The sequence below is a fragment of the Schistocerca piceifrons genome, chromosome 5 (genome assembly GCF_021461385.2).
Source record: "Schistocerca piceifrons isolate TAMUIC-IGC-003096 chromosome 5, iqSchPice1.1, whole genome shotgun sequence".
In the NCBI taxonomy this organism is placed as follows: domain Eukaryota; kingdom Metazoa; phylum Arthropoda; class Insecta; order Orthoptera; family Acrididae; genus Schistocerca; species Schistocerca piceifrons.
The window spans coordinates 62,770,726-62,794,129 of record NC_060142.1 but is presented as its reverse complement, the minus strand read 5'-3'; the positions used below and the strand labels follow the sequence as shown (position 1 = coordinate 62,794,129).

Sequence of the window (23,404 nt, the reverse complement as noted above, 5' to 3'; positions counted from 1 at the left end):
TGGTTTATGTAGGAGCACTCACTACACTAAATATGAACACTAGGCACAGATCAGAACCAACCAACACACAGAAGAAACCCACAAAACCAGAATGGCAACACAGGCTACATATCAGAATAGGAAAACTGAGAAAAGACATCGGACAGCTAACACAATTTATAAGAAATGAAATATCAGACAAAAAACGAAAAAGGTTAGGTAAAATCTCACAACAAGAAGCGATAGAACAATTAGATGAAAAGAAGCAGAAATTACAAGCATTAGCCAAACGACTTAGAAGATACAAAAAAAGTGAAAATAGAAGCAAACAAAACCAAACATTCAACACAAACCAAAAGAAATTTTACCAGACAATAGATAACACACACATTAAAATAGACAATCCACCAAACATAACAGACATGGAACACTTCTGGAGCAACATATGGTCAAACCCGGTACAACATAACAGACATGCATGGTGGATACAAGCAGAAACAGACACATACAAGATGATACCACAAATGCCTGAAGTGATAATTTTGCAACATGATGTCACCCGCGCAATTAATTCTACGCACAATTGGAAATCCCCTGGAAATGATAAAATAGCAAATTTCTGGCTAAAGAAGTTCACCTCAACACATTCACATCTAACTAAATTATTTAACAGTTACATTGCAGACTGATACACAGTCCCTGATACACAAGGAATAACTTATCTGAAACCTAAAGATCAAGCAGACACAGCAAACCCAGCAAAATATCGCCCCATAACATGTTTATCAACAATATACAAAATATTAACTTCAGTCATTACACAGAAATTAATGACACATACAACACAGAACAAAATTATAAATGAAGAACAAAAAGGCTGCTGCAAAGGAGCACGAGGTTGTAGAGAGCAACTGATAATAGATACAGAGGTGACGTGTCAAGCTAAAACTAAACAAAGGTCGCTACACTACTTATACATTGATTACCAAAAAGCTTTTGATAGTGTACTCCTCTCATGGTTGCTACAGATATTGGAAATATACAAAGTAGATCCTAAATTGATACAGTTCCTAAACATAGTAATGAAAAATTGGAAAACCACACTTAATATCCAAACAAATTCAAATAATATCACATCACAGCCAATACAGATTAAGTGTGGAATATACCAAGGAGACTCATTAAGTCCTTTCTGGTTCTGCCTTGCTCTGGACCCCCTATCCAACATGCTAAATAATACAAATTATGGATATAATATTACTGGAACATACCCACACAAAATCACACATTTGCTATACATGGATGATCTAAAACTACTGGCAGCAACAAACCAACAACTCACCCAATTACTAAAGATAACAGAAGTATTCAGCAATGATATAAATATGGCTTTTGGAACAGACAAATGTAAGAAAAATAGCATAGTCAAGGGAAAACATACTAAACAAGAAGATTAAATATTGGATAACCACAGCGACTGCATAGAAGCGATGGAAAAAACAGATGCCTATAAATATCTAGGACACAGACAAAAAATAGGAATAGATAATACAAATATTAAAGAAGAACTAAAAGAAAAATATAGACGAAGACTAACAAAAATACTGAAAACAGAATTGACAGCAAGAAACAAGACAAAAGCTATAAATACCTATGCTATACCAATATTGACCTACTCATTTGTAGTAGTGAAATGGAGTAACACAGACCTAGAAGCACTCAATACACTTACACGATCACAATGCCACAAATATAGAATACATCACATTCATTCAGCAACAGAAAGATTCACATTAAGCAGAAAGGAAGGAGGAAGGGGATTTATCAACATGAAAAACCTACATTATGGACAGGTAGACAATTTAAGAAAATTCTTTATAGAACGAGCAGAAACCAGCAAAATACACAAAGCAATCAGTCATACAAATACATCGGCTACACCATTGCAATTTCATAACCACTTCTACAACCCTTTAGATCACATAACATCAACAGATACGAAGAAAGTAAATTGGAAAAAGAAAACACTACATGGCAAGCGCTCGTATCATCTAACACAGCCACACATCGATCAAGAGGCATCCAACACATGGCTAAGAAAAGGCAATATATACAGTGAGACGGAAGGATTCATGATTGCAATACAGCATCAAACAATAAACACCAGATATTACAGCAAGCATATTATTAAAGATCCCAATACCACAACATATAAATGCAGACAACAAATAGAAACAGTAGATCACATCACAAGCGGATGTACAATACTAGCAAACACAGAATACATAAGACGACATGGCAGTGTAGCAAAAAATAATACATCAACAACTTGCCATACAACATAAACTAATAAAACAACATGTTCCCACATACAAGTATGCACCACAAAATGTACTGGAGAATGATGAATACAAATTATACTGGAACAGAACCATTATAACAGATAAAACAACAACACATAACAAACTTGACATCATACTCACCAATAAAAAGAAGAAATTAACACAACTAATCGAAATATCCATACCCAATACAACAAATATACAGAAGAAAACAGGAGAAAAAATTGAAAAATACATCCAACTGGCTGAGGAAGTCAAGGACATGTGGCATCAGGATAAAGTTGACATTATACCAATTATACTGTCAACTACAGGAGTCATACCACACAATATCCACCAGTACATCAACGCAATACAGCTACATCCAAACGTATATATACAACTACAGAAATCTGTAATTATTTATACATGTTCAATTACCCGAAAGTTCCTAAATGCAATGTAACATATACCACACAGTTAAAAGGAAGTCACGCTTGATCAAGGTCCGCGTCACTTTCCATTTTTAACCAGACATAACGTCTGAGAAAGGAAAGAAATAATAATAAATACATCCCTGCAACGAAGACTGACTGTTTCTTCATTGCATATTACTGGGTGTTGTATGACCGTGCCATGTCTTGGAAAATGGTTGTTCTTGTAGTTGGATGGCCATATGTGGCCACAAATGGCCAACTGATCCCAAGACAGGTAATGGCTCTGATGCGCATCCACTGCACCCGACCAAGTCAGCGGCATATTGCTGGCTGATGAGGGTTCTCAGTGAAATAGGATTGGTTGGATGTAGTCAGTGAAAGTGAATGCTTGTTGCTGTTTGTTTCTGGGTGTGTTTCATTCTTAAATATCAGTTATAGAATTATGGACATGGAGCAGCTTATAAATTTTGTGAATGAGAATAGGCCACTGTGGTATACGCAAGAGACAAGGCATCAGCACTGCAGCTTACAGAGGAATCTATGATTGATAGTTGCAGAGGACATGAGTGTGGAATATATATGGAAACACTAATCATAATTTGACAAAAAATGTATTGTGCGGTCAGATTTATTGAATATGTGACATGTTTTTACTTGTATCATTTTTTTAAGACAATGAGAAGAATATCTTCAACCATATGTCCACCCTTTGTAACTTGTATTCTGTGAAATACTTAAACTGCTTCATGTGTACATTTCCCCTTTACAAAAGAATATCATAAATTTCCCTCGAATGGAATCAGGCTGCAGTGACACCATGGCTCTCGATTGCAGAAACGCATGTCTCTTGATGACTGAAACATATCTTATTGTTGATTTTGTTAGCTGGCAAGTGAATGCAGCTGCTGATTCTTCCCCCTCATTGTCAGTTACAGTGTTGTGTAACAAGCATATACGTTTGACTATAATATTGACATTACCAGGCTTTTCAATTTCAGTACCTCTTTGCAGCAATCTTCATTTACTAGTCATTATTCCAAACACACATTCTACCACTTGTTGAGCCTAAGAGGGACGTTTGTTGAAAATCGTTTCCACTTGTCTACATTTCAACACTTGAATGGTCTCGTTAGATACACAAGTCTTTAGCGGATAGCCTTCATCAGGCAAGAGAATGTCGGGTATCATAATGTTTGTTCCTGAAAGAGTGCAGTGATGTCCAACACCTCCAAGATTCTGAGAAAGGCTCCAGTGTGAGAAAACTCCACCTTCGCTCTGTTTGGTGTATTACTAGAAACTTACAGTTAGGACCAACTACAGCTCATAAGAAAATTAAAAAAAATTGCTTACCCCACACAATTCGGAAAGAGCTGTTTCTCTCAAAAACTTTCTACTGTTGGCTTGACATTGTCTTCTGCAGGGAAAGGTATGTACAAAGAGTGCAAATTATTACAAATTGCTTTGCAAGTTTTCTTCACTATTTTCCCAGCTGTGGTGTCTCTATTGACAATTCAGCATAAACTGCAACAAGAACAACAAATTGCTGTGCCTATCACCAAGAACAACAAATTGCTGTGCCTATCACAGTACTATCCTACAGAATATCCCAGTTAACAAGCAGTCAATGACTGGGATACATGCCGCCTGGGAAAACTTTGTTTTCAATATACAGCAATAAAAATGCAACAGACATCCACTCGATTGATGTAAATGAAATGATTTTTATACAGATGGCAGCAATCTACCTGTCAAATATCACAGGGAACAGTACAGACTCACAAACGAAATATTTTATCTTTTCCTTGCACTATATATGTAGATACTACAATAAACTTGCTGTTGTTGCATATTTTTTGAAAACCATTTTGTAATTCATTTTGGGAATATTGTTATAAGGACAATACTGTACAGTACCTTTTCATTTGTGAGCATTAAATGTTTGTGCACTTAACTCAATGTTAAAGCCAAATGTTCCTCATGTTATATAGTTTCCCTGAAATTTGACCATTTCGGATTTGAATGCTGAATAGCTGTAAGGATAAACTGGAATATTTCCATGTTCATCCTGCAGTAGTTGAAAAATTTTCCTTTCCTCTTCAGTTCTTATGTAGGTGTAGAAATTCTCCTATTCTGCTCAGTACAGGAATGACCAAGAACATTGTTTGCTTCAGCTTGGTTCTTTCCCTTATGAGATGTGCATTTTTTACCAATTAAAAATCAGTCTCTTGTCCAGTCAAGCATTACAGTTGCCTCACGACTGACTGGCGGCTGGCCGTGTGACAAATGTTACTTGGCTGCAGTGGACAAGTCTCAACTGTCGACCATAGTCATACGACCATGTGGACAACCTGTTAGTTGGACAGACACGGCCTCAGTGTACACTCAGACTAAGGGCCACTTAAAGTGTTTCATTAATTTAGGAAACTAACTATTAATATGCAATCAAATTATGTATACAAAAGTTATGTCAGATTGAAAGAAAAAGCTCAGTGCAATTCTGCAACTTTTCCTTTCAATCACTGGCAGTGATGGGCAACCTTCTTATCAATGCTTTCCTATCCTCCATTTATTCTCTTCTATGTTACTAAAATTTTTACTTAACACTCTGTTTCCCTTAACATACATTATTATTATTGTTATTATTATTATTATTTGCTTCCTTCTCTTTTTAGTTGTAACTAATTATTGTTACTTTAATTTTTCTTTGCTGAAAATGATGTTTGTTCATGTTATGGAAAAATTATATTTTTATAGGGTGAAAATAGTAAAATGTGTGACCAATTTAAAATACAAGGTAATAGTCTTTAAATATGCAATAAATGAAAAAAATATTGGTAGTAATAACAAATTGATTTGACAGTTTCACTTCCAGTATTTTCCATGACTGATGTACCTCCATGAATTATGATTCTTGTTTCCAGTCGGTATTTACATTCATCTACATTTATCTTCTATCAAGTGTTGGTGAACGAATTGCTGCCTCAATGCGGAAAGATTTATTTGCATCCATAATGCGTCAGGATATGTCTTTCTTTGACAGGCACAGGACTGGAGAAATTGTTAACAGGTACATCATTTCCTAAATGCTTGAATACAGATTACTTTCTAGTGGCTAAGATTGTATAATTAAAAATTGGCGCTTACAGTCACCGTAATGCTATCATGTTCTGCATCCAATTTCTTTCCTTGTAAACAAGAAATATCCACATCATTGTTTTCTGCCCTTTGTTTCCATTTTCTCAATTAAATACTTTTCATACTAATTTTCAAATTAATTTGTCTTTCAGTTTATATCCCTGTTAACAAGTGTTTCAAAGATGAGTGTTGCAAGACATTAATGTTTTAGAGACTGACTCAGTTTGAAGATCATGAGTAAGTGGAACATGTTGAAATGATAATGGGTGAAACATACCATAATGAACACCACATTATATATTTATATTACTGATGGTGTCAGCTATCAGCCGTCAATTCTAGTAGTAATGTATGTAATTGGATAGATGAAAAATCTTCTCACCAAGCAGCAGTAGGAGCACACAGTTATAAAGTTATTTGAGTTTGTAAGCTTTTGGAGCCTGTGGCTCCTTCTTCTGGTAGAAAGGTTGAAGGGGAAGGAAGAGTGGAAAGGAAAAGAGCTGGTGAGGTTTAGGAAATGGGGAGAGGTCAGAAAAGTCGGCCAGAACCCTGGGCCAGGGGAGACTTACTGGATGGGATCCTTCTCATACTGTCCAGTAAGTCTCTCCTGACCCGGGGTTTTAAGTGGCTTTTCTCAACTCTCCCCATTTTCTAAACCTCACAAATCCTTTTTCTTCACCGCTCTTCCTTCCCTCTCAATTCTTCCCAGAATAAGGAGCCACTGGCTTCAAAAGCTTGTGAATTTAAATACCTTTATAAGTGTGTTCTTCTTCTTCTTCTGCTGCTGCTGCTGCTGCTTGGTGAGTAGATTTTTTATCTATCCACTTAGTTTGTATTATCAAAGCTTAATTCTAGTAGTAAAGCTCTAAATAGTTATTACAAAAGACTTGGGCAGCATAATTAATGGATACCAGAACAGTGTGCATTACATTTCCGCAAACTATTTTATCACTGTGGTATGATGTCATTGCTTGATGTATTGGAATTTAATTTTTGAGCAGAAGTTCTTGGGTTTCATTAAGGACTATACTACATTGTATGTTTAGAGTGAGCATGATGATGCCTTGTTCTTGTATGTTAAGAGTGAGCAAAATGATGCCTTATTCTTAATATGCATGCATTATATCAATTGTGTATGACGAATGGCAACTGTTAATACTTACATTTTATGGGGAGCCTGCAGTGTCTTGAACCTAGTTAATGGTACAATAAAAACAGTAATGTAATAATTGTATAGATAAAAAGATCTACTCACCAAGTGGCAGAAGAACTTACATGTAAAAGAAGGTTATAATTAGGCAAGCTCATGGAGCCAGTGGCTCTTACTTCAGGCAGAAGGATTGAAGGGGAAGGAAGAGAGGGGTGAAGCAAAAGATCTGGAGAGATCTAGACCAAGGGGTAGATTTCGGGAGAGTCACCCAGAACCACGGGTCAGGGGAGACTTACTGGATGCTGTGAGAAGGAAAGACTAATTGTTGGGGACTGCAGTGGACGGGATTTAAAAACCTGAGAACTTAAAGGTGGAAAACTAGGCAATGTGCAAGACAGAGATTACTGCTTAAACATCATGCACAAGTTACTAAGAGTGAAAAGCTAACGGCATTGTACATAACAGAGATGGGAGGGGGAGGCGGCGAAAAATGAAAGATGTAGAAAACTAAAACAGAGTGAAGAAAAACATAGTTACTGTGAAGAAAGGCTGAGATGGAATAAATTGATGTAAATTAAGCCCAGGTGGGTGGCGAGAACCAAGAACATGCCATAGTGCTAGTTCCCACCTGTGGAGTACTGAGAAACTGGTGTCTGGGGAAAGAATGAGGTGACATGTGGTGAAACTGGCATAAATATTGTAGAGTATGCTCTGCAACAGGACATTGTGTGTTGACAGTATACACCTTCTGCCTATGCCCATTCATTCTAACTGATAATTTGGTGGTAGTCGTGCCGATGTAAAAGGCTGAACAGTGCTTACATAATATCTGGTCTATGACCTATCGTTTCACAGGTGGCTCTCCCTTTGATAGCATATATTTTGCCAGTTACAGGGCTGATATAGGTGGTGGTAGGAGGGTGCTTAGGGCAAGTCTTGCAGCGGGGATGGTCACAGGGGTAGGAGCCATACAGTAGGGAGATGGGTGCAGAAGGAGAATAAGGTCTGACAAGAATATTAGGAGAGCGGCGAAAAGCTGTTCTAGGTGTGATGGGCAAAATCTCAGATGGAATGGATCTAATTTCAGGGCATGATTTTAGGAAGTCATGGCCTTGTCGAAGTGGCTGATAATACATTCCAGACCAGGATAACACTGAGAGACCAATGGTGTGCTCCAAAGTTGTTTTTTGGAGGGACCAGCAGTACCAGGATCAGATGTGATGGTCGAGGAAAAACCTGCTTTTGAACTAGGTGGGTATGGTAATTACGTCCAGTGAAGGCTGAGGTGAGAATGGTGGTGTATTATGTAAAGAGTCTGCATCTGAACAAATACATTTGCCTTGAATGTCAAGGCTGTATGGGAGGGAATGTTTGAAATGGAAAGGATGGCAACTGTCAAATTTATGTAATGTTGTTTGTTAGTAGGTTTAATGTGGACAGAAGTGTGTAGCTGGCCTTCGGTGAGGACAAGATCAACATCAAGGAAAGTGGTGCAGGATTTGGAATAGGACCATGTGAAATTTAATTGGGAGAAGGTATTCAGAGGTCCAAGGAATTTTAACAGGTTGCCCTCACAATGAGTCCATATGGTAAAGATGTCATCAATGTGTCTAAACCAAATGACTGAAGACTTTTGAATCCCAGGAAGCCCCTTCCAAGCGAACCATGAAAAGGTTGGCATAAGAGGGAGCCATCCTGGTTCCCATGGCCGTAGCCCTGATCTGTTTGTATGTCTGGCCTTCAAAGATGAAGTAGTTGTTGGTAAGTATAAAGTTGATTAAGGCAAGTAGGAAGACATCATACGTTTGGAATCAGGTAGGTTTTTACTGAGGAAATGTTTAGCAGCGGACAGACCATGTACAATGGGGATGTTGGTGTAGAGGGAGGTGGCGTCAGTGGTGACAAGCAAGGTGTGTGGTGGGAGTGGGACGGGCATGGATTTCAAATGATTTAGGAAATAGATGGTGCTACAATATAGGAGGCAAGTCTTTGAACTATGGCTTGCAGGTGCTGATCAACTAAGCCGCCCACCTCCACCTCTGTTACATAAATTGCACTTAGCTTTTCACTCTTATTAACTCATGCACGATGTTTAAGCAATAATCTTTTGTCTTGCATATTGCCCTATCTTCCACCTTTAATCTGTCAGGTTTTCAAATCTCATCTGGAGCAGTTTCCAACAATAAGTTTTTCCTTCTCATCTTGTCTGGTAAGTCTTCCCTGACCCGTGCTTCAGGGTGACTTTCCCAAAATCTACCCCTTGTCCTAGACCTCTCTAGTTCTTTTGCTTCACCCCTCTTCCTTCCCCTTCAACCTTTCTGGCCGAAGAAGTAGCCGCTGGCTCCAAAAGCTTGTCTAATTATAGCCTTCTTTTATGTGTGTGTTCTGCTGCTGCTTGGTGAGTAGATTTTTTATCCAACCAGTTAAATTATTTTCTCAAAAATAACTGTAGTAAGGAAGGTGCTGCCACAATATAAATAATTTAGGAGTGATTCGTTGAAAGGGACTCAAAAGAGAGAAACAAAACTTGCTACAGTGGACTAGGGTGGGGTGGGGGTGCTGGTCATGTCAAGTGTAGTGGGTAGAGGTAGAGAGAGGCAGGAAGAGAGGTTGGAGTGGGTAGTTAGTGGCTCAGCAGCAGCTGATTGTGCTGCCTATGGATGCAGAAAGGTGGTGTGGCAGATACATGACCTAGGTTGTGATTCATGGGTACCAGAGCTGGTGGAGTGTGGCGCACAATGATGGTGATGTGGGTTTCAAGAAGTGGTGGGACAGAGTAAGGGGAAACTGTTAGACAGAGGGTGTGGGGCAGTGGATAAACAGAGAGTAAGGCCAGGAGGATTATGGGAGTGTAGGATCACCATTCTTTCTTTTCTCCTTTTGGGGAGCAGGTAGAATGTGCTTCATGCGTAATGCTTGTCCATAATATGGCCAAACTTATCCAAAGAAGTGCCAGTGTAAAGCAGCTTGTGGTGGTATCATACAGCTTATTTCCTTAATTGTGCCTTCACATCCAGGTTGGAATGTGTGGCATGTGAGCCATTATATTCATTTATTCTGGAAAATAGTTTTTATGTCTTCCAGTTTGGCTGCCAAGTTTTAGGCATTCAAAAGGATTTCAAGAACACAGCTTCTCTTCTGTGCACCCAGTTGTCTCCCTGTACAAATTAAATTGGTCTTCTACAGTGGACAACATGATCCTAAGCCACTGCATGTCAGGAGTACTTCGTACCCACCATTTGCCTAAAGGGATTGGTAACATCTCAGACACTGAAGCTCACAGGTTTGCATATGTTCAAGACATTGCTTCCCCAGACTGCACTGATCACAACAAGGATGACAGATGGCAGGTCAAGTGCAGTTAGGGGTCCTCTATGCCAGGGACCTATTTCCTCTGCTGTGTCATGTGTGCGGAACTGGATCAGCATGAATTCCTCTGTCCAAAATAATGGGGCGGCACAAACCAACATGTTGGCAGTGCGCTCCACCGGACCTCTGGGCCCATTCATGCATTGGCTCTTAGCAGCCTATCAGTAAATCCCAGTCAGAAGCTGTCACAGTGGGACCTATGACTTTTCACCGATATCCTGAGACATACCTGTCGAATGACTATGCTGAACTCTCAGCCTCCACAGTTAGGGATTATCAGTAGCATAATCTTCACGTCCCACTATGTTTACTCACTGTGTGTTCTGGGCGTATACCTGTTAGTGTCTGAGAAGTTGTCTTATGTTGAGAAGATTTTTCCTTTGTTATTAAATCTCCATACTGTGGTTGTAATAAACTATTGTTCTTGTTTATATCAGCAAGAAGAGCATTCAATCTTTTGCAAACACATCTGTCATAAGCCATTTAAATGATCAGAGCAACTACACAGTTTTTAATAATGAAGTTTATCATGTTAGTTTACTTCCATTGTAGTCTTTCAGGCCTACTGTAGTGCTACAGATCTATCGTGCATTCTTCTAATCTCTGTTTATAAAATTGTATGTCACTGACTGAGGACAATAGTTAGTTTTGTCTTTACTAATATCAGAAGAAAGCATGCAGTGGAACAGAAAATTACAAATCACTGAAAATCTAGCTTTGATTCTTTCAGCATCAGAGGAGATCTTCAGCTCTGAGTTAATTATAAATCACTTTTTTGAGATGAATTTCAATTTTGTGTTCCTTGTATTTCTTCCAGATTTTAGTGCAGAAACCATTATGCATTTTGTTACAGTCAGCAGCTTATTATGTAGTGCACAGAACAGTTGTTTCGTTATCACCTCTGAGTTAATAACATTTGATTTAACTCTTAAGTGTGGCTCGGTGTCAGTGGTGATAATTGGTAATACTTGTTCACTTTGTTTGCTCTTTACTGATAGGCATCTTTTCAATTGTGTAATTTTGCTTGTGGATTGTACCCCTTTCTGGTGCTCATACCTGTGTTCTCTACTTGGCTGTACATTCATCTCCTTCCTTTATAATGTAATTTGGCTTTTTCAGCATCCACTTCAATGGTAGTGAAATTAGATTTGTTGTCATCATAATATTTGCCATTTGATGTCCATAGATGAATAAAAGCCTTCTAGGCTTGTCCTTGAATGACTGCCATCAGCTGTATGCAGCCATGTTTCTCCAGCATGTTTTCTAATATAATGTGTCCTCCTTCTGGCGGGTCATCACATCAGTCTCTTTTTATCTCTTGCAGTCCAGCAAAGAACATCTTTGGCCTGTTTACCATTCTTTTGCCTGACTATATTTCCACCCAACTGCGTTTTATTTGCACTAAAGTTGTACTTACGGCTCCAATCCCAGTCTTTTCCCTCATCTCTTCATATGTGTGCTTGTCTCCCCTACAAATTCCCAACATGCATCTCTTTATTGCTTGCTGAGCAGCCTCCAGTTATTGAATGATTTTTGGATGAAAAGTCCATGTGTCACTGCCATAACTCAGATCTGGTAACACTCTTCAGATGTATGCAAGTTTGGTTTTGAAAACCCATTTTAATTTACAAGAAACACTACAGCTGTCTGTTGTTTTTTCTTATACAGTTCATTCAGTCTGCCTTCAACTGTCTTAAATATAAAAAGCTCAGTTTTTTAAATACTTTGTTGTTTATTTGTACTGTTTGCTTTTTTTTAATATATCTTGGTTATACAGTCTTTTAATCTTATCGTAGTTGATTTTCTGGCCTCGTCAAATGATATTGTTATCAGTGAGAAGGTAATTTTTAATTTCCTGTTGAAAAGTCTTAAAAGTAGATTAGTCCCTATATGTTGGGAAATATCTCACATTTAGGACCTGCTCCATCCATTCCAGTGTCGTCTGACTATTTTGTTGATATGTAACAATATTAAACAATGGAAAATCCAGGATGGAATATATATTGTTACATTCCATCCTAGATTTTCCATTGTTTTATTTGGTTGATATTGCAACTAAAGTATCAGATAATGTGTTCTGGGTCTGCAGGCAACATTGCTACCATGTTGTGTGTTTTACTAAGTATATAACTAAGAAGCTTTTACTTGACCTGTGAATGGCTTATCTCTAGGAATTCATTTCTGCATATATGTGTGGTGTATGTATGTGCTTGCTTTCTTGTCTGAACAAGTGTCGGGACACACAAATATCATTAAAAGGTTTGTTTCCCTCTGTCTTAAATTTAATGAATATCACATTGGTGATTTTCAGGTTAACAAGCGACATCCAGGAGTTCAAGAGCTCCTTTAAACTGTGTATCTCACAAGGTCTTCGCAGCACTGCACAGGTATGCTACAGTACCAAGGTTTTCTGTGAATAGTTTTATGTATTTTTGATGGATATTGTTTTTATCTTTATTTTTATCTCTTGTTGTTGACACAATAGCATTAGGTTGCATCTCCATAGTTTCACATTTGGTTGCTTCCCAATAGCTGGTAACAAAACACAGAATATGCTTTAGTACGGCCTAAAATAAAAACTGCGTGTGGTAAGTTACATAATTCACTAGCTTTAGAACTTGGTATTTCTTTGTTTGATAAGAAACAAAAAAGAAGCATTGCAGGGAACAGATCTAGTAAAGGGACTGAAGTAGTTATGGCAGGAGTGAGCAAAAGACAGTGTTTACTCCAGGCGTGTGGATGCAGATCATGAGACAAGAGTTGAATAAGTATTTTGAGTAGGATGACAGAGATTTATTGATTGTCAATAGATGACAATGAAAAGTTACTCTACATTGTTTAGGGAGCATACAATTTGGAAAAAAAGAAAAGAACCAGAAGACCTAAAGTTGTGAAAGTTACTGAATCTTTCATTTCTCTACCTGCATCTATTGAACTGTTATAAATACGTACACCATCCATCCAAAATGTTCAGAGATGATTTTATTCCTGAGTGACATCAATACAGTGACTACAGTGGCAGCTTAAACTAGCGGGTGTAAACCACATACGTGCATTCGATAAATCATTTTGATCTGTGTTAAGCACTGGATGTGCAGCTGTATTGAGTCAACATTGTTGTGTTACAAATCACAGTGGCTCAATATCTCCAAATCAAATGCTCAAGACAGTTGCAAAAATGTTTTTAAGAAGCAGAAAGTCTGTCAGTTTGTCCCACATACCTTGACTGCCGAACAAAAACGATGATGCATGGATACCTGCTGCGACGTGATTGAAATGAAAAATCCGGACAGTTCTTTTCTAGAGAAAACCATCAAGAGTAAAAAGATCTGCTGTTATCAATGCGCATCTACCACAAAATGACAAAGTGCTGAAATTCACATGAAGGGTCAATGCTTTCACAACATAACCGAAATTTAAGCCAGCATGACATGTGGATTGAACAATATCCCAAAGGATGACTGTCCTGTTAGTTTCACATGGTTGTATGAATGTTCTGTGCATTGTACTGAAGTGTAGAACACTTGCATCATTACAACCACCATCTTAACTTTTCTCAATTTTTTATTATTCCAGTCTCAAAACTTTTTGAACTGATGGAGTTTTTACATAATTTTTATTGTCACCTTTGGAGAAAATCTTTTAGACTTGCAAAGTAAGATAAAAGTCAGATAACATCATGCATGAAAACAGTAATCATATCTTCATACATAATGTAAATTTTGTACAGATCACCTGGAAATTGAAACATATTTTTGTCCGATTTGTTAATGACAAAAATTGGCTTGTAGGGGAAGAGTTTAAGATGTATGGTTAGAAGGAATTTAATAAGGTGGTAGTTAATATTTATGATGTTGGAAGGAACAACACTTTGGTCATGCTACAGACATCAGAGATTGTTCAAATGATGGTTTTGAAAATAATCATTTTTCACTGCAGATATACATAATTTCAATAAGAAATCACCAGTTTTTGCCATCACTAGCCATCTTCAGATCATGAGACAGATGCAGTAGTTCAGTTAACCACAGTGATGATGTGGCTCTCTCAGAGATTCGAGTGAACTGCTGCACTTGTCTTATGATCTGAAGATGGCCAGTGAAGCCAAAAACCAGTGATTTCTTATTCAAATTGTGTGTAATTGTACCAGAAAATAGTTTATTTTCAAAACAAGCATTTTTAATGTTGTTGACTTGACAGTCCTGAGTTGCTAGTAATACTATATTTTGAGGTGGAAAAGTGTGTGTCCATTTTGTGTGCTGTGCTGACAAATGGTTGGTGGGCTTGCTCATGTGCTGTGCTGCCAGATGGTTGGTGGGCTTGCTCATACTTCCTCCCTTCTTGATGTTAGTCTCTGAATGCTCTTGCATCTTCTGCCAGCTTTAATTTCATCGAAGATCTCCTGTCTGTCATCCTTACAGTCTTTTCCCTTTGTCGTTCCTTCAATCAGGACACTGAACTGGCACGAATGACGAAGTAGGTGACTAAGACCAGTTTTACACTATCATATGTCTATGTAGAAGTTGATATGTCAAATATGTATGTCAAAGAAATTTGATGGTGCAATACGGAATTTTGTCAAATCTCGCCTGTTGTCAAACAAATATGATCAAATCTAGGTTCTCGCCATAGATTTGATCTGTAGTCAAATAGCTGTAGCGACACAAGTGCTCTAAACAGTTACATTTCACACTGCAGTGAACAGAAGATGAACGACTTTTATGATGAAATATGTGCCGAGAACCTTGATTTGTTTGTAAACATGGCTTCAAAGTTGTGTTCCTTCAACCTACTTTTTTTATTTTTAATAAAGGTGCTTGACTAGTGTGGGGGTGAGCAAGGGGCACATTGCATGCTATTAATTGTGTGTTGATGGGTAGGTGGAATATGCTGCAGGTGACTTCATTTCCACAATCACCGCTACAGCCATCTACCTCTACATCTGGGAACATCCAGCAGCTTTTCATCAAGCCATAATAGATGATGTGGTGAAACTCTAAAGTAAAAAATTCTTTCTTAGCTTTCCAATCAACTTTGTCTATTTTTGAACTCTGGATGCCACAAGTTAAAAAGGGCTTCACCTGTTTCATACTTTCTATTCATTTTGTAGTTGTTGGAACACTAATTCCGTTAATTAAATTATTCAAAAGTAAAAATAGTTCCTATTGCCCATATAGTGTACGAAACATTTATTTTCCTTCACATATTCACTCTTCAGTGCTTTATAAAGCACTTCACACATTTCTGGAATTATTTTGGTTAATGTGCAATGTGATACTCGAGTGCTATGTTGTAAACCAGAATAGCTCTCTCCAGTATCAAGAAATCGCTGTGTCACAGTTTGCCTGTTTTCTGCACATATAGCATTTCTGAAGAGAGTATTCTGTTTTATAATATGAGAAGGCATTTTACTGAACAAATACTAAAATACACACTCATCCATCTGTAAGTAATTATATATGACTTGAAGCGTTCAACTTGCAGCTCTCGTAACAAATTTTGCTGAGTGCTTTTATCATCTCAACTTAAAACCTATGGCTTCATCCAAGTATATTTCCTTTTTTTCCCCGCCACTTTTCTTCCAAATATACACTCAATGCAACTGTGGTACTAGCAACTATAGTTGTTGTTCACCAACTTGAAATTTGTCGAAAAATATGACGAAAGTGTAATACACAATTTAGGTACCATGTCAAAGATCTTTGTCAAAGAAATTTGATGAATATTTGATCGTATTTCTTTGTCAAAGAAATATGATAGCGTAATACTGGCCTAACCAAGTTGTTCCTCCTAATGGTTTTTAGTAGACTCTGTCTCTTCTGCCCTCAGCGTTTCTTCATTTGAAAATTTGCCAGTTCAAGCAACATCCAAATTTTTCCTCCAAACATCAGTTCTCGAAAGATTGCAGTCTTTTCTTTTTAGCCTTCTTCAGAGTCCAAATTTCTGTCCCACACAAGCATAGGTTCCAAATGTAGCTCTTTGAGAATAATTTCCTGTTAGTGAAGCAGATACTGTTTGATGTCAGTAGTGTTCTTTTCTGGGTAAGTGATTCCTAGTCCTCTCCCCTCCCAGGAGTATTTTAGCTTTAACAACCTTTGTACTTCTACCAGTTTCAGTAACGTAGTTTCTGGGTACCTGAAGATAGTTACTTGTACCAGTTATTTGCTTACACGATTTTTGTTTTGCTAGTTTTTCTCGAATCTGCAACATTTAGACAGTTGTTCATTGAAATTTTGACAAATGGTGACCACACTATCTTCTTAAGTATTTTGAGAAATTGTTCAAGGCAGTTGCCAATTATTTCACTGCATTAGGAAATTAAGACTTAAGGTGAGTAATTTGTGTCTTAACAACTTTAATATTTTTACGTGATAAGATTAGTGAATACTTACAAAGTTTCAAATTGTAAGTGGTAATTCAAAAGGGATTATAAGGGGGTTTTGGTAAACAAACATATTGTGCCACAGATAGATAGGTTATAATTAGAGACCGGAGTATATGCATTTGCATATTTGGCTGCTTTTCACTGGTTATTTCATATTTTAACTAAAAACTAGTGACGATGCATATTTTTGCTCTACGTTTGTAATATTTTAAAAATTTAGATGGGCGGTCTGTAGCTCAATCTACTTTTCATGTCGCATAGATTAACCACAATCTGTCCGCAGCTCGTGGTCGTGCGGTAGTGTTCTCGCTTCCTGCGCCCGGGTTCCCGGGTTCGATTCCCGGCGGGGTCAGGGATTTTCTCTGCCTTGTGATGACTGGGTGTTGTGTGATGTCCTTAGGTTAGTTAGGTTTAAGTAGTTCTAAGTTCTAGGGGACTGATGACCATAGATGTTAAGTCCCATAGTGCTCAGAGCCAGCCAGCCTTAACTGCAATCTAGATCTGCGTGCAATCACTAACTGAGAGGCGTGCTGCCTAGTGAAATCGTTAAAGATGAGGAACAGGAACAGGCAGGCAGAGTCATTGCTTCTGCGCCCGCACCCCTGGTTAATCCCCTCCGCTGTCATACCGTACACGTCGGCAACAATTAAATTAAACTACACAGGGTTTTAGTTGCATGTCCATTGTTTCAGTTTAGATTTCTATTTACTTGTGCACAGTGGAATGTGTTTATGACATGTTGTGTAACGTGTTGTGCACCATGCCACCCAAAAAAAGAATGTCGTTTCGTGGATAGCTGGCCATCCTGGAACATTTACACATGATGGAATTGTTTTATATTGTTGAGTTTGCAAGAAAAACGTTTTGTGCAAAAAAAGTTTCAAATAGACCAGCATGTCAAGACAAGTCTTCATATCACAGGAATACAGAATAAAGTACTATGACAACCCAAATTCTGACAACAGCAAATTGCAGTAGCAGGGATTTTTCCAGAGATAAACAAAAAAGTTGGTTTAACAAGGATCTGTGTGAAGCATTCATTGCAAGCAATATTCCTCTTCTCAGACTTGCAAACCCTCCCCTCAAAGGCTTCCTGCACAAATATTCCTTAAATCAAAATATACCAGATGAATCAACATTGCGTAAAAATCACGTATTGACAATTTATGTAAATGTTCTGGAAGAAATAAGCAATGAACTCAACGACAACATTATCTGGATTTCAGTTGATGAAACTACAGACACTTGTGGCCGTTACATTGCAAATTTAATTGTTAGTCCTTTAAAAGAAGAGCCTTCTTCTTCCTATTTAGCAGCCAGTGACGAACTTGAAAAAGTAAATCTATGATCACCAGATATGTGAATGAGGGTATTAGAAAAATATTTCCAGAATCTTCTACAGATGAAAGGGTGTTTGTGTTTATTTCAGATGCTGCTCCATATGTGATCAAAGCAGGAAAAGTTCTGCGAGTATTTTATCCCAATGTGCTTCATGTGACATGCTTTGCGCATGGAGTATTTTGCCTTACTGAAGAAGTGTGTTCCATGTTTGTGAATGTAAATAAACTGATTTCATCCACAAAGAAAGTGTTTCTAAAGGCTCCTGCTCGCACCAAGACCTACCAAGAAAAACTACCAAATGTGCCTTTACCTCCTGAACCAGTGGTAACTCATGTGGGTCAAAGTTGTGTTGTTTTACAATGTTCATTTCGAGGCCATTAGAGCGGCAGTAAACAACTTCAATAGCGCAGAGGCTTTGGCAGCTTGCCAGTACAAGTAAGCTTTCAATGATTCTGGTATCAAAAAAGACATTGTTGTGATTAGCACTCATTTTTCCCTTATACCTGCAAGTATTAAAAAGCTTGAAACTCAAGGTTTGGCGTTGAATGAATCTATTCAGTTAATGAATAAAAGTATTCTAGTGAACTCCTCATTGTCAGAGGTATTCCCAAGAAAACTTAAACAAAAGTTTGAAAACATTTTAAATAATAACCCAGGCTTTGAACCCTTGTGCCAAATTGATAGTTTTATTAATGGGATGGGTGAACTTTTACCAGAAACAATAAGTGCGAACATAACATCCAAATTCAGATACTGCCTAGTTGCCTCAGCTGATGTAGAATGGTCCTGCCCTGCTTTTAAAAATGTTTTGAGTGATCAAAGACTCAATCTTACTACCGAACGTTTGGAACAGTACTTGGTCGTTTATGTTTACAATAGTAGAAAAATGTAAAATAAGTTGTAAATGGTGCTTTGGTGCAATAGTATTAATTAAAAGTTAACGCTGTTCATAAAAATTCATGATTGTATTTTGTTTTTTTAAATAAAACATTATGGAGTTTTTGAGCATGCCCCTCTGCGTGCAATGTATCTTGAAGTTGATTCTGTATATATCAATTGCTTTACTGCAAGTCACTCTTATCACATCTGCTTGTTACCGACAACAACAGCAAAGAAAGAACAATTATTGAAACACTGTATGTGTCCCCATTTTGCAAAGTTTTAGAAAATAATCCTAGAAAGGCCCTCTTCCTGACCTATACCAGAAAGTATTCAGAAAATGATATCAGCGCTCTAAATATACTGATTTTTTTGCATAGTCGGATTGATATGCACAGATTTGACTTTGAGATATAATGCATGCAATGACTACCATGTTTTTTTATTATTTGATCCTGCATATTTCAACACTTTTCATGCATTTTTAAGCATTTCTCATGCATATTTAAGGTTTTTCTTATGCATACAATCCGGTCTCTATAATATTTCACTATAGCTGTCATCAGCACAGTGAAGAGCATCTTTGTAGTGTAACCTATCAGCATGCTCTGTGAAATTTGTTCAACGGTGAAGCTCATAGCATAGATAAAGAATTGAAATGACAGTCACATGAATGGCATCATTAACCTTCAGCAAGGTAAAGAAATTTGAAAATGATGATTGTACTATGAAATGAGGAATTACATTTTTGCACAGTGTTTGGCAGAGGAGAATGAAGAACAGTATATACTTTGATCAACACCTAGAAGTCTGTCTGGCCTCTGTTGATAAGTGAGAGAGAGAGCGCATCTGAAATCAAGAAAATTGATTTCCATTGTCTGTCACAATTATGCCAAAGGGCATGTGTCACATGCATTGTATAGTGTTCTACAGATTAAGATGTTAAAGCTTTCTCTCTTAGTCACCTGAATCGTTGTAATAATGATTTGTTTCTGATAACACTAGTTGGCAAATTTAAACTTTTTTCTGCATCTGGTTTGTAAATAAGTGGATTTACCTAATTTTGGGATGCTGAATACACTGGTAAAATTAGTTTTTCTCTACGATGTCGCATTTCTTAGATACACAGCAGAATAAAAAAGTGGTAATAGGAAAAATTGGCACAATTAAGTTAAACAAAAATACACATTCAGAATGTTTGAAAACAATACTATTTCGTATGTATATATGGGCATGATGCCAATAAAAGGTCCAAATTAGTTCAGAAGATATTTTCACGTTTAATCGTCTTTGGTTTTTGAAAAAATGCGACGACAGAGCTCTTCTTTTGTTTGCTGTTTCATCACCCATCATCGAAGGGTTCCAGTGGCCATGGTAATGGTGTTCCATGGTAAGAATGTCTTGGTGAAAGTGTTCACCATGCTCATTGCTTACAGCTCCCAAATTTTCAGAGAAGAAATCAAGGTGAGAATGTAAAATGTGAATTTTAAGTGACATTCTACACCGCGTGTTCTTACAGTTGTCCAACAAATCATTCACAGTGGTAACATAGTTTTTGTCTTTTCTGTTACATAAAAAGCCCTTCACAATTGCTTTAATAGAAGACCAAGCAGATAATTGGATATCTGTGAGCTTGGTATCAAAGGTTGGCTCTTTCAGCAATTTCCTTATTTGTAGTCCAACAGGTATACCCTCTTTCAGCTTTGCCTCACTTAATTTGGGAAACTTTTTTTTTTAAGTGATTGAAGGCCTCATCTTCTTTATCCAGAGCTTTTACAAAGTTCTTGATAAGGCCCAACTTGATATGAAGGGGAGGCAAAATGATTTTACTGGGCTCAACCAATGGGATATTGTTCACATGTATGTTTCCAGGAACAAATGGCTTCCTTATAGGCCATTCCTTGACTGTACAGTGATTTTTGGTGTTACGGCTGCCCCAAAGGCACAAAAAGCAGCAATATTTTGTGAATCCAGCCTGTAAAACCTGTAAGGAGTGCAACAACATTTTAATCACAGTAAAGCTGCCAGTCATGCTCCTTATAATTGACTACCTTTAGCAGCAAAGCCATGGTTTCATACGTTTCTTTCATGTCTACTGTGTAAGCCATAGGTACTGATGGGGATGTTGTACACCTAGCTGCATCATCAGATCATTGACATCTCTACATACACACATTGAATTCTGCATATCGAAATACTGAGTGAAGGAAGCACCTCTCGATTGAAACAGGAAATTTATGTCCCTGGAGCTAGAAGGTTCCGTTGTTGCAGTCTCGACCCCAAGAGTTCAGCCTGCTGTTTCGAAAGTTGTAGATTGTAAACCAAATCATTCAATTCCTTTTGATTAAAGAGCTGAGGTGAAGTGTCATGATATTGAGGGCAGTACTCTTCTGTATGTTCAATATTTTCTGTTTCACTTGACATGGTGTCTGGTTGCATGGCTTTCAAGATACAGACAGGAGAAGGCAACCCCTCATCATGGGGCACAGGCAAATGCACTGAAGATACATTTGGATACTTTATTTCATGTCTAGTTTTGCTTGAATGTCCCGAAATATTTGTAAGAAAGAAGTAACAGTCTGAATAATGGTCTTTAGGCTTACACCACACCATCGGAACAGTGAATGGCATGGCTCGTGTTTTCCTTTCAACCACTCGGGTAAGGTTGTAGTACAGGTTATGCAGCCAATATGAGGTGCAAAATTTTTATCTTGATCACCAATAGGGCACTCAAAATACAATTTATATGCCTTCTTAAACAAATTAGTGATTGGTTTTCTTTGGTCTTTTGGAGTGAATTTCCCACACACATAACAAAAGTTGTCGGGGTTGTTTAGACAGCAACGAGATTTACTAGTTGCCATTTTTCTTAGTGTAAGTTTTAAACACAAAAAGTTTGTATTATCTTTCACAGGAAACATTTAGTGAGGATCTCTTTCACACCACTGGACTACCACACCAACCATTTACTGACAATTTGTAGATCTTTTAGTTCTTCTCTGTAAATCAAAAACAAAAAATTAAACGTCAAAACAGAACAACAGCAAAAAGCAAAATACTGAATACAAAAAATGAGACCTTTAAAAACTCAAAACTGGTACATGCTAGAACATTTTGAAAGGTGTATTCAGATTCTACACACCAAAATACATACTAGTTGATGTATCACATCCCAGATGCAAAATGGCTGTTGATTAGTGCAATGAAAGACCAACTAAGAGAGAGACTTTTCTGTGAGATGTAGCTTCATTTCTGCAATTGGACACTGTCTTTACGTTCTTCCGTAAAATGTTTCTCAGTGGCATATGCCAGTTGCCAGTTGTGTACCAATTGTTACCTTATCAGCAGGATATTATATCAAGTGATTGTGGTCATTTCTAGAATAATAACTTTTGCATTGTGTGTGTAACAAATGGTGGTCTTACTTCCTTATCAGCATGTGGCAAACCAATTGTATAGTTTTCTTTGTACAGAAAATTTTACGTAAGCTCCTCAGGCCTGACTGAAGTCATAGTTCCAAATGAGAGGACACCTAGTACTGAAATAATTGGATATTTTTAGCACTTTTCTCAGTATTTTTGTAAATTGTATCATGAAATTAATTTTATTAAGTTCTCCAAAAATAGTTCTAACCTATTATTTGATGCAGCTGCTAGCTGTTATCTATTAGGTGTCCTAGAGTAACAAGCCAAAGGTATTATAAAAGGTGACAAATACAGTAATTATGGACACTTTCATTCTAGCATCAACAGCATCACTGCAGCTTTACATTCTAGTTCTGACAAGGACTTTTTTTGTACCCCCTGTTTAACCTTTCATGCTTCATTGAAAAACTTTTATGTTAAGTTGCTGTAATTAGTTGATGCTGCAATCTGTTTGGTTAAAAATACAGAATGTGTTTAGTTATTTGTTTATTTGCAGATAGTTGGCTGTGCTGTCTCTTTGTTCATTATATCTCCCCAAATGACAGCAGGTATGATGGTTGTGATCCCTGCTGTAATTGTAACTGGGACATTAATTGGATCTGTTCTGCGTAAGATGTCTAAGCAAGCTCAAGAACAGGCAAGTTTTCTGCTGCTGTTATAATTCACATTTTCATGGAGTATACAGTTTTTAATGTTGGCTTCTCTTCAAACAGGCAGCAAGAGCCACATCTGTAAGTGATGAAGCAATTAGTAATATTAGGACTGTAAGAGCTTTTGCAATGGAGAGAAAAGAATGTGAATTGTTCAATCAACAGATTGAAGAATCTCGCAAACTTAATGAAACACTTGGTCTTGGAATTGGCCTGTTCCAGGTAAGATATAATTGAAAAAAGATACCATAACTAATAAAGTTTGTACTGTCACAATCTATCTAGATTTGATATTTGATCCTGGCGTGTTTTTTATAACTAAATGATTTTAAC

At 37.5% G+C, this 23,404-nt stretch overlaps 1 protein-coding gene across 1 annotated transcript in view; it reads left to right on the top strand.

Annotated features, from left to right (window-relative positions):
• The window catches only part of LOC124798553 (mitochondrial potassium channel ATP-binding subunit-like), a 110,530-nt gene that overhangs the window by 46,351 nt on the left and 40,775 nt on the right, over positions 1–23,404 (top strand). The window contains exons 4-7 of the mRNA XM_047262010.1: positions 5,659–5,804; positions 12,703–12,778; positions 22,918–23,058; positions 23,135–23,293. Of these exons, the coding sequence (XP_047117966.1) occupies positions 5,659–5,804; positions 12,703–12,778; positions 22,918–23,058; positions 23,135–23,293 (522 nt within the window). The remainder of the gene's footprint in view (positions 1–5,658; positions 5,805–12,702; positions 12,779–22,917; positions 23,059–23,134; positions 23,294–23,404) is intronic.